This window comes from Rhinopithecus bieti, unplaced genomic scaffold (genome assembly GCF_001698545.2).
Source record: "Rhinopithecus bieti isolate Rb0 unplaced genomic scaffold, ASM169854v2 scaffold_39705, whole genome shotgun sequence".
Lineage (NCBI taxonomy): Eukaryota > Metazoa > Chordata > Mammalia > Primates > Cercopithecidae > Rhinopithecus > Rhinopithecus bieti.
The window spans coordinates 979,673-990,355 of record NW_016816813.1 but is presented as its reverse complement, the minus strand read 5'-3'; the positions used below and the strand labels follow the sequence as shown (position 1 = coordinate 990,355).

Sequence of the window (10,683 nt, the reverse complement as noted above, 5' to 3'; positions counted from 1 at the left end):
AAAAAAAAAAAAAAAAAAAAAAAATTAGTCCAAGAGTTCTGAGCAGTTAAGTGTTGCATTAGATGTCTGAAGCCCTACTCTTACAGTTTTATTTTTACTTATAGGAGAGCCACTTAGACCCTACTTAGATCTGATTTTACATACAATTCTAATAAGCTTGATTATCACTGAGTGGGCCTATAGCAGATGAACAGGAATGTATTAGTAAAACAAGGTAATAGGCTTCCAAGCTGTGCTGCTGAACAGGCATATTGACAGCAAAAAGTAACAACAACCATAAGAAAAGAGCAAGAAAAAAAAATTGAGCCAAAATGCCTTTTTTGTTTTAAGAGACAGAGCCTCGCTATGTTGCCCAGGCTGGAGTGCAGTGACTATTCACAGGTTTGATCAGAGTGCACTGCATCCTCAAATTCCTGGCCTTCAGTAATCTTCCCACCTCAGCCTCCTGAGTTGCTGGGGCTGTAGGCGCATGCAACCACACCCAGCTTTAAGCCACGATGACTTAAAATTTGTGTTTGGTTTTTAGGTGATAGTCCTGCATACCTTAGTATTTCCTGGGGAAATTCAGGTAGTATTTACTACATACCCACAGTGTGTCAGGCAGTATGCTAGTTGGGGATAATAAGATAGACTTAGTCTATCTAGACTAGAATAAAATGGATTGTTTATACAATAGAGGAATAGAAAAGTGAATTGGTACTGTAAGTCTTGATCACTTCAGAATGACCAGGGCACCGATAGGGAGGGAGTGTATTACAGTGGTTAGGGTCATACGTGTTGGAATTAGATGAAAATTTGAATCCCACAGATGTTATTTTACCAGCTGTCTGCATTTTGTTGTTATTCATCCTTTGTAGTCTCTCTTTTCCTAACTATAAAATGGAATAGGCCAGGCGCAGTGGCTTATGCCTGCAATCTCAGCACTTAGGGAGGCCAAGATGGGTGGATCATGAGGTCAGGAGTTCGAGACCAGTCTGGCCAACATGGTGAAACCCTGTCTCTACTAAAAAAAAATACAAAAAAATTAGCTGGGTGTGGTGGCATGCATCTGTAATCTCAGCTACTCAGGAGGCTGAGGCAGGAGAATCGCTTGAACCCAGGAGGTGGAGGTTGCAGTGAGGAGAGATCACACCATTGCACTCCAGCCTGGGTGACAGAGCTAGACTCTGTCTTAAAAAAAAAAAAAAACTGAATAGTACCCTTTTGTATTAGCAGAATTAAATGAAATATGATATATTAAGCATTTAAGCACTGTGCCTGGCATGATAGCTTTTACTGTTAGGCACTGGTTCAGAGAAAACTACTTACTAATTCTAAGACAAGTAAAAACTGTTTTACCATCTGTGCAAAACGGATTTAAAAAGCCGAGTAGACAACTAGGTCACAAGTTACAAATTATTAACATTAAAATAAGCACTTATTAACCTTCAGTATTTCGGTATGTCAGGCATAGTATCCTCTCCACAGAGGAGGTCTAAAATTTAAAAAAAATTAAGTTTGGTGTTCAAAAAGGCAAGGTGATCCAGACTTTTGTAGTGCCACTAATCATAATAGTACAGAAAGAATCTTAGTCAAACTAGAAAGGCCAGGAAATTAGTGATTGAATACATTACAGATATCCTTGTATGGTTAAGGGCCTGGTAATGATAGAGTAGAATCATAAAGTGGGGGAGCTGAAGATAATTTTTATTTCAACTCTTACTTCATAGCTGAGGCAAAGCAAACTATTCCTTATACAGAGCTATATAACTAATGAAAATCAGAAATGCTTTTTTTTTTAAAATGAAATTTCAACGAGGTAGAAATAATTATGCAAATTGAATACTACTAAAAGAAGAATCTGGCTGGGCGCGGTGGCCCACGCCTGTAATCCCAGCATTTTGGGAGGCCGAGGCAGGTGGATCACCTGAGGTCAGGAGTTCGACACCAGCCTGGCTAACATGGTGAAGCCCCGTTTCTACTAAAAATACAAAAAATTAGCCGGGCATGGTGGTGCGTGCCTGTAATCCCAGCTACTTGGGAGGCTGAGGCAAGAGAATCGCTTGAACCCGGGAGGCAGAGGTTGCAGTGAGATGGCACCATTGCACTCCAGCTTGGGCAACAAGAGCGAAACTGTCTCAAAAAAAAAAAAAAAAAAAAAGAAGAAGAATCTACCACGTTTCGTAGCCTACCTGTCTCATCTTTCATCTTTTTCATCTTCCAGACCTGTGAATTCATTCATTCAACAGGTACTTATTGGAGTGCCTGCTGTGTTTTATGGCAGGCATTATTTTTGAAGAGTTTATAGTCTTGCTATAGAGGAGGTTAAAACATCAAGCACATTGATAGTTAAAGTGTTTCGCCTTGCAGACCTCTGGGGAGAGATTGCTATGGATTTAGAAGTTGTGCTCATCTCAGGCAAACATACAGGAGTTGATGGCATATGGCAAAAAGTTTTTTTCTTCACGGAATCTAGCAAAAGGAGACAGAAAGGGAATACAAGGTGAGAGAGATGGCTTATCACTATACTTTCCATTCAAGATGTATTTTCAAATAACAAGTTATATATTTAGGATCGACTATGTATATAGTAGTTTGGTAAATGGGAAGAAATACAAAAGAGGAATAACATGATTTCTGTCCTTAAGAAACTGACTCTGTTGTTAGGACAAGACTCATTTGAAATAAGGAGAGAATTCTATCTAGCAATCTCCCTTCTTTTTGCCTAGGTAAAATAATTTTCTGAAGGATTTTTTAATATATAGAAATCTATACCATAATTGTTCTCTTTATTTTTAAAAAGAGCTTTGTAATGAAAGTTTTAAAATATTTACACAAGTAGAGAAAATGCTATAATGAACCCTACCCCATACCCAGTCCTCCAGATTCAACAATTATCATTATTTTGTCATACTTGTTTTGTTGATCCTTCTTTTTCTTTTTTCCTTTCTTTTCCATTCCTCCCTATTTCCCTCCCCGTTTTGCCTCCCTTCCTTCCTGCATTCCTACGTTTAAAAATAAATTTATGATGTTGCTCATTTTTACTCCACTTACATTGTATTAGTCCATTTTCACACTGCTGTAAAGATACTACCTGAGACTGGGTAATTTATAAAGGAAAGAGATTTAGTTGACTCACAGTTCCACATGGCCTGGGAGTCCTCAGGAAACTGAATCATGGCGGAAGGCGAAGGGGAGGCAGAGCACATCTTACATGGCGGCAGGAGAGAGAGAGAGTGTGTTTGTGTGCAGGGGAAACTGCCACTTTTAAAACCATCAGATTTTGAGAATTCCCTCTCTGTCACAAGAACAGCATGAGGGAAAACCATGCTGATCCAGTCGCCTCCCACCAGGTCCCTCTCTCAACATGTGGGGATTACAATTCAAGATGAAATTTGGGTGGGGATACAGAGCCAAAGCATATTACAATCTATATTATAACATAACCTGTATGCACTGTAGTATTACTAACTGGTTCTCTAATGATGACCATTTCATTGTTTATAGTTTATTTCTTATAAATAGTGCTTTCTGGAATATCCTTAAATACCTCTATCTTTTTAACATCCTTGTGTACACATCTTTTCTCACACTTGGCTTCCTCTTGGAATCGAATCTCCTGGAAATTAGATAGCTGAAGTAAAAGTCCCTGAACCTTTTACAAATTGCTACACAATAAATACCAAACTGACTTTTAGGAATGTAGTCCCATCAACTGTGTGCTTGTTTATCCATATCATCGCTGATCTGAGTTTTGTCTGTTGATCTTTACCAATCTCCCGGTATCATAGGTTTTACAATATTTTTTGTGTGCATTTAAAAATTAATGAATATTAATAATTATAATATTAAACATTAATTATGTTTATAATAACTATAAAATAATAATTATAAGTACATAAAATATATAATTATTTATTTATAAATATAAATAGTTTTTTTATTTCTGTGCATAGTACGTGGGTATGTAGTTGTATGTTATTTATGGCCCATCTTCAAAACGTTGGCACTGAGTGAGGAGGCCTGATGACCCACATGATGCAATGTCAGGCCTGGTGGTTACATCATGAGACATTTTGTTACGGGCATGCAACACATGATAATCACATCAGGGTAAATGGTATCCATCACCTCAAGCATTTATCCTTGTGTTATAGACAATCCAATTCTTTTAGTTATTTTTAAATGTACAATTAAATTATTTTTTACTAGAGTCACCCTGTTATGTTATCAAATACTATGTTTTATTCATCCTGTTTTTTTTTTTTTTTTTTGAGACAGAGTTTTGCTCTTGTTGCCCACCCAGGCTGGAGTGCTATGGTGTGATCTCGCCTCACCTCAACCTCCACCTCCCAGGTTCAAGTGATTCTCCTGCCTCAGCCTCCCAAGTAGCTGGGATTGCAGGCATGCACCACCATGCCTGGCTAATTTTGTATTTTTAGTAGAGATGGGGTTTCTCCGTGTTGGTCAGGCTGCTCTCGAATTCCTGACCTCAGGCGATCCACCTGGCTCAGCCTCCCAAGGTGCGGGGATTACAGGTTTGAGCCGCTGCGCCCGACTATTCATCCTGTTTTTGTACCCATTAACCGTCCCTATTTCCCCACCACCACCTCACTACCCTACCCAGCATCTGGTAACTATCCTTTACTCTCTATCTCCATGAGTTCAATTGTTTTAATTTTTAGCTCCCACAAATGAGTGAGATTGTGTGAAATTTGTCTTTCTGTGCCTGGTTTATTTCACCTAACACAGTGTTTTCCAGTTTCATCCGTGTTGTTGCAAATGACAGGATCTCATTCTTTTTTTATGGCTGAATAGTACTCCATTGTGTTTATTTACATTTTCATTCTCTATTTGTTGATGGACAGTAAGATTGCTTCCAGATCTTGATTATAAATAGTGCCGCAATAAACGTGGGAGTGCACATATCTCTTCCATGTGCTCATTTCCTTTCTTTTTGGTATATAGCCAGCAGTGGGATTGCTGGATCATAAGGTAGCTCTGTATTAGTTTTTTGAGGAACCTCCAAACTGCTCCATAGTGCTTGTACTAATTTACATTCTCACCATCATTATACTAGCGTTCCCTTTTCTCCACATCCTCACCAATATTTGTTATTGCCTGTCTTATAGATAAAAGCTACTTTAACTGGGATGAGATGAGGTCTCATTGTAGGTAATATCATCTGCAAACAAGGGTAGTTTGACATCTTCCTTTCCAGTTTGGATGCTCTTTCTTTCTCTTGTCTGATTCCTCTAGCTACAACTTCCAGTATTATTTTGAATAAAATTAGTGATAGTGGGCATCCTTGTCATGTTTCAAATCTTAGAGGAAAGGTTTATAGTTTTTCTCCATTCAGTATGATACTAGCTATGGGTCTCTCATATGTGGCTTTTATTATGCTGAGGTATGTTCATTCTATACCCAGTGTTTTGAGGGTTTGTATCATGCAGGAATGTTGAGTTTTATCAGATGCTTTTTCAACATCAATTGAAATGAACATATGGTTTTTGTCTGCCATTCTGTTGATATGATGTATCACATTGATCAATTTGTGTATGTTGAATCATCCTTGCATCCGGGGATAAATCCCACTTGATCATGATGATTTTTTTTAATGTGTTACTAAATTTGGTTCGCTAGGCTGGGCTCAGTGGCTCATGCCTGTAATCCCAGCACATTGGGAGGCCAAGGCGGGTGGATCACTTGAGGTCAGAAGTTCGAGACCAGCCTGGCCAACATGGTGAAACCCCATCTCTACTGAAAAAAATACAAAAATTAGCAGGCAAGGTGTGAGGTGCCTGTAATCCCAGCCACTCGGAGGCTAAGGCAGGAGAGTCACTTGAACTTGGGAGGTGGAGCTTGCAGTGAGTCAAGATAATGCCACTGCACTCTAGCCTGGGCAACAGAGTGAAACTCTGTCTCAGAAAACAAAACAAAACAAAATTTGGTTTGCTAGTACTTTGTTGAGGATTTTTGCATCAGTATTCATCAGTGATATTGGCCTGTAGTTTTCTTTTTTAAATGTGTCTTTGTCTGCTTTTGGTATCAGGGCAATACTGGCCTCATAGAATGAGTTTGGAAGTATTCCCTCCTCTATTTTCAGAACAGTTTGAGTAGAATTGATACTAGTTCTACTTTAAATATTTGGTAGGATTCAGCAGTGAAGCCATCAAGTGCCAGGCTTTTTTTTGTTGGGAGAAATTTTATTATGGCTTCTATCTCATTATTATTGATCTATTCAAGTTTTGGGTTTCTTCATGGTTCAATCTTGGTAGGCTGGGTGTGTCTAGGAATTCACTCATTTCTTCTACATCTTCCAATTTATTGTCATACATACCTTTCCTAATAGTAGACACTAGTGATCCCTTGAATTTCTGTAGTATCAGTTGTAATGTCTCCTTTTTCATCTCTGATTTTATTTCTTTGGATCTTCTCTCTTTTTTTCTTAGTCTGGCCAAAGGTTTGTTGATTTTTTTGTTTATCTTTCCAAGAAACTAACTTTTTGTTTTGTTGATCTTTTATATTCTTTATTTTAATTTCATTTATTTATTGTCTGGTCTTCATTATTTCTCCTACTACTTTTGGGTTTGGTTTCCTCTTACTGTTTTAATTCTTTAAGATTAATCATTAGATTGTTCACCTAAAGTTTTTCTCCTTTTTTGATGTAAGTGCTTATAGCTGTCAACTTCGCTCTTAGTACTGCTCTTCAGTCAGCTTGTGATGGATGGTGCCTGGCCCGGGACTAACCCTTCAGGGCAGTGGCACCTCCCTGGTCCAGGGCAGGTCCAGAAATGCCATCCAAGAGCCAAGACCTGGAATCAGGAAGCCCGAGAGCCCACCTGGTGCTCTACACTCCTGTGGCTGAGCTGTTACCTAAGATGCAAGACGAAGTCCCCTTTATTTTTGCCTCTGCTTTTCTCAAGCAAAAGGAGTGTGTCACCATAGCCATCACAACTGGGAATGTGCTAGGTCTCACCTGAAGCCAGCATGTCTCAAAGGTTCACCCAAGGCCCATGGCATACTACCTGGTTGTTGCTGCTGGTTATTTAGGGCCCAAGGGCTCCTTAGTCAGCGGTGATGGATCCTACCAGGATTAGATTGTCCCCTTCAAGCCAGCAGGTTCCCCCTTCTGTCCCAGGGTGTGTCTAGAAATGTTGTCTGGGAGCTAGGACCTGGAATGATTCTGACCAATACCCTATGCTACTATGGCTGAGCTGGTATCCAAGATGTAAGACAAAATTCTCTTTACTCTTCCCTCTCCTCTCCTCAAGCAGAAGGAAGGGGTCTCTTTTGAAGTTGCAAGCTGTGCTGCCTGGGGTTGGGGGAGGGGTGGTACAAGCACTCCCTTAACTGCACTGGCTGGTGTCTCAGTAAGTTGTATGCATCTGAGCCCATCTCAGCCCTAGGGTTTGCCTAGAAGGTACAGACAGTCCTTGTGGCCTAGACTGCCTTTCAAGTTTATTTGGAGCCCCAGAGCCCTTTAGCCTACAGTGTGAGGCTTGCTAGAACTCAAGTCCTCACTGCTGGAATGGGCGATTCCCCTCTGTCTAGGGCTGGTCTAAATGCTCCCTCCATGGGCATGTGTCAGCTGAGTTCAGCCTACTTTTGCTTTCTGCTATGAAAGGGTGGCAGTGAATTCAATGCAATATCTCACAGTCGCTGCTGTCTCCCTCTCCCAAGCACACAGATTCTCGGTGCCATACGGATGGTGCTGGGGGATGAGGGAGGGGTAGCACTGGCGATTCAAGACTATCTTTCCTACCCTCTTCAGTGCCTCTTTCAGTGGTATGAAGTTAAAACTGTGTGCTATGACTGCTCACCTGATTTTTGGTTCTTATGAAGGTGTTTTTGTGTGTGTAGATAGTTGTTAAATTTGGTGTTCCTGCAGGAGGAATGATCGGTGGAGGCTTCTATTTGGCCATCTTGCTCCACTCCTCTATGTTTTATTATTATTTTTTTAGAAAGAGGGTCTCACTGTGTTGCCCAGCCTGGCCTGCATATTTATTCTTATTACTGACCATTTGTATTTATTCTTTTGTGAATTCAGGATAATCTTTCGTAAACATCACTTTCATTGTTTTACTTTTCTATTCAAAAACTGGAGTACTGGTCGGGCATGGTGGCTCATGCCTGTAATCTCAGCACTTTGGGAGGCTGAGGCAGGCTGATCACAAGGTCAGGAGATTGAGACTATCCTGGCTAACACGATGAAACCCCGTCTCTACTAAAAATACAAAAACAGATTTAGCAGGGTGTGGTGATAGGCGCCTGTTGTCCCAGCTTCTCCGGAGGCTGAGATGGGAGAGTGGCGTGAACCTGGGAGGCGGGGCTTGCAATGAACCAAGATCATGCCACTGTACTCCAGCCTGGGTGACAGAGTGAGAGTCCTTCTCAAAAACCAAAAAAAACCCCAGAGTATCATTATTTCATACCCCTGATTTTTAAGAACCTTCATAATTTGACCCTAACCTATTTTTCTAACTTAATATGGTTCAGCAAGAGTCACTCTACTCCAATAAGAAATATTTTCTTATTCATATAACTCATTCTGTTACTTTATTTTCATGGATTCATTTTAGCAATGTTTTCTTCTACTTACCCAAAATCCTATAAGGATTCTTTTAACTCATGTTATAATAAAATTGTAATAAAGTAGCTCAGATCGTCTAGCCTTCATCAGTTTCTTCCTATTTGAATTCCCACAGTAACTATTGTTTCTACCACTAGGTTTAGTAGCCTTCTCTTCCACTATCTATCTCTTCTCTACCATTTTAAGCTTCCTGGTATTCCTAGAATACGTAACCCATTTTAGGGCTTATACTTATTTTACAGGATCCCATTTAGATATCAACTTGTGGATGAGGCCATTTTAACTACCCTAGAAAAAAGTAGTTTCTAAGTTTGTTTTTATTTTATGTGTGTTTGTGTATGTGTGTGATGCCACTTAACTGAGTTATACTTAGTTAGCAGTGTAGGTTTACTGCCCTCCTCACTCTCAGTTAGACAGTGTTCTCTTCGAGAGCAGGAATTATATCTTTTTTTTTTTTTTTTCTGAGACGGAGTCTCGCTCTGTCGCCGGGCTGGAGTGCAGTGGCCGGATCTCAGCTCACTGCAAGCTCCGCCTCACGGGTTTACGCCATTCTCCTGCCTCAGCCTCCCGAGTAACTGGGACTACAGGCGCCCGCCACCTCGCCTGGCTAGTTTTTTTGTATTTTTTTTAGTAGAGACGGGGTTTCACCGTGTTAGCCAGGATGGTCTCGATCTCCTGACCTCGTGATCTGCCCGTCTCGGCCTCCCAAAGTGCTGGGATTACAGGCTTGAGCCACCGCGCCCGGCCAGGAATTATAGCTTATTCTTGTCTCCTAAATACTTCTTTGGTGCCTGCATGTAGTAGGCATCCAATAATGGTTTGTTGAATGAATGTATTCACACTTCTAGAATTTTATAACCTAATTCTAAAACAAGTTCTCTCCAGACAGGAAGAGTTAATCAAAGTTTGGGTTTGTATATTTTTATCTTGTATATTTTTCTCTCCTCTCCTTGAGGACTTTTGTTAAAATGTCTAAAGAGAGTCTAGTTCTATAGTTTTTTCTTTAGGGGAAAATATACTTTGGTAAACTAGTATAGCATATCCATCTTCAATAATCCTGTAGTAAAGGTAAGTGAAATCTACTTTCAGTATAATTATTTTTTTCTATTGGACAATATTGTTTTATTTTGTGATTTGAAATAGATTTGTGCTATACAGCCTATATAGTAGCCTTGACTAATTTTTGATATATTTCAGCTCATGGAATGCTGTGTAAATGCCCTGGTGACATCATTTAAAGAGACTATCTTAGCTGAGTGCCAAGGCATGATCAAGAGAAATGAAACTGAAAGTAGGTAAAACATCACATAAAGTTATCATAATCTTCTAAGAGGGTATCTTTGAAACAAATCACTTAGTAAGTTGCTCTTAGATAATTCTTTTCCACATAGGTATATGTGGAACTGTTAGAGTGAACTGTACTTAAGGAAATAGATAAAATATTTAACACAGAGGCACTGCTAAAGAGTATATAAACTTAAATTTTAAACATTTTCCCTCTTAGCTATCGACATCTGTCTATGTGTATGGTGAATTTCTACTTTTTTCTGAAAAGCAAGACACTGCTTTTAAAGGCCAACTTAAACTGGAAACATATGTTATAGATTAGAACCAGGTATTTGACTTTTGTGTGCAACCTTGTGATGAATCTTTTTAGAAAGTAATAAAACACTCCATGTTAATAGTCTTCATCTCTATCCCCAAAATACTTTTACGATTTCTAAAGGATTTTTTTATTGCTTCAATGTTTTCTTAAAAGATATGTTTTGAGAGGTAGCAAGTATATAACAAACTAAAGAAACAAAAATTGCACATATACCTACTACTGCGGTAAAACTGCTTTTAACATTTTTTTTGCTTTTGTTTTTTAAATAACTTCTGCTGAGTTTCCAGATTTTATTGTATTTAACTGCAAGGTCGTCCTATTTAATCTCTAGTTACATTTAAAGTACATATTTCAATTCACTTAAGTTCATACACTTTTTAGGAGTAATTCAGTAGTATTTTAGCAAGCTGCTTTATTGGCATAAACAAAATACTTGTATTCTTTGTGCCAGTCTAATTAGAGTTATGTCTGATCTATGTTGCACTTTTTTCAAAAGGTTTTTTTT

At 39.2% G+C, this 10,683-nt stretch overlaps 1 protein-coding gene across 1 annotated transcript in view; it reads left to right on the top strand.

The window, feature by feature from the left end:
- Window positions 1-10,683, top strand: part of CUL5 (cullin 5) — a 79,511-nt gene that overhangs the window by 61,184 nt on the left and 7,644 nt on the right. Inside the window, exon 8 of the mRNA XM_017855273.1 lies at window positions 9,770-9,863. Coding sequence (XP_017710762.1) covers window positions 9,770-9,863 — 94 coding nt within the window. The remainder of the gene's footprint in view (window positions 1-9,769; window positions 9,864-10,683) is intronic.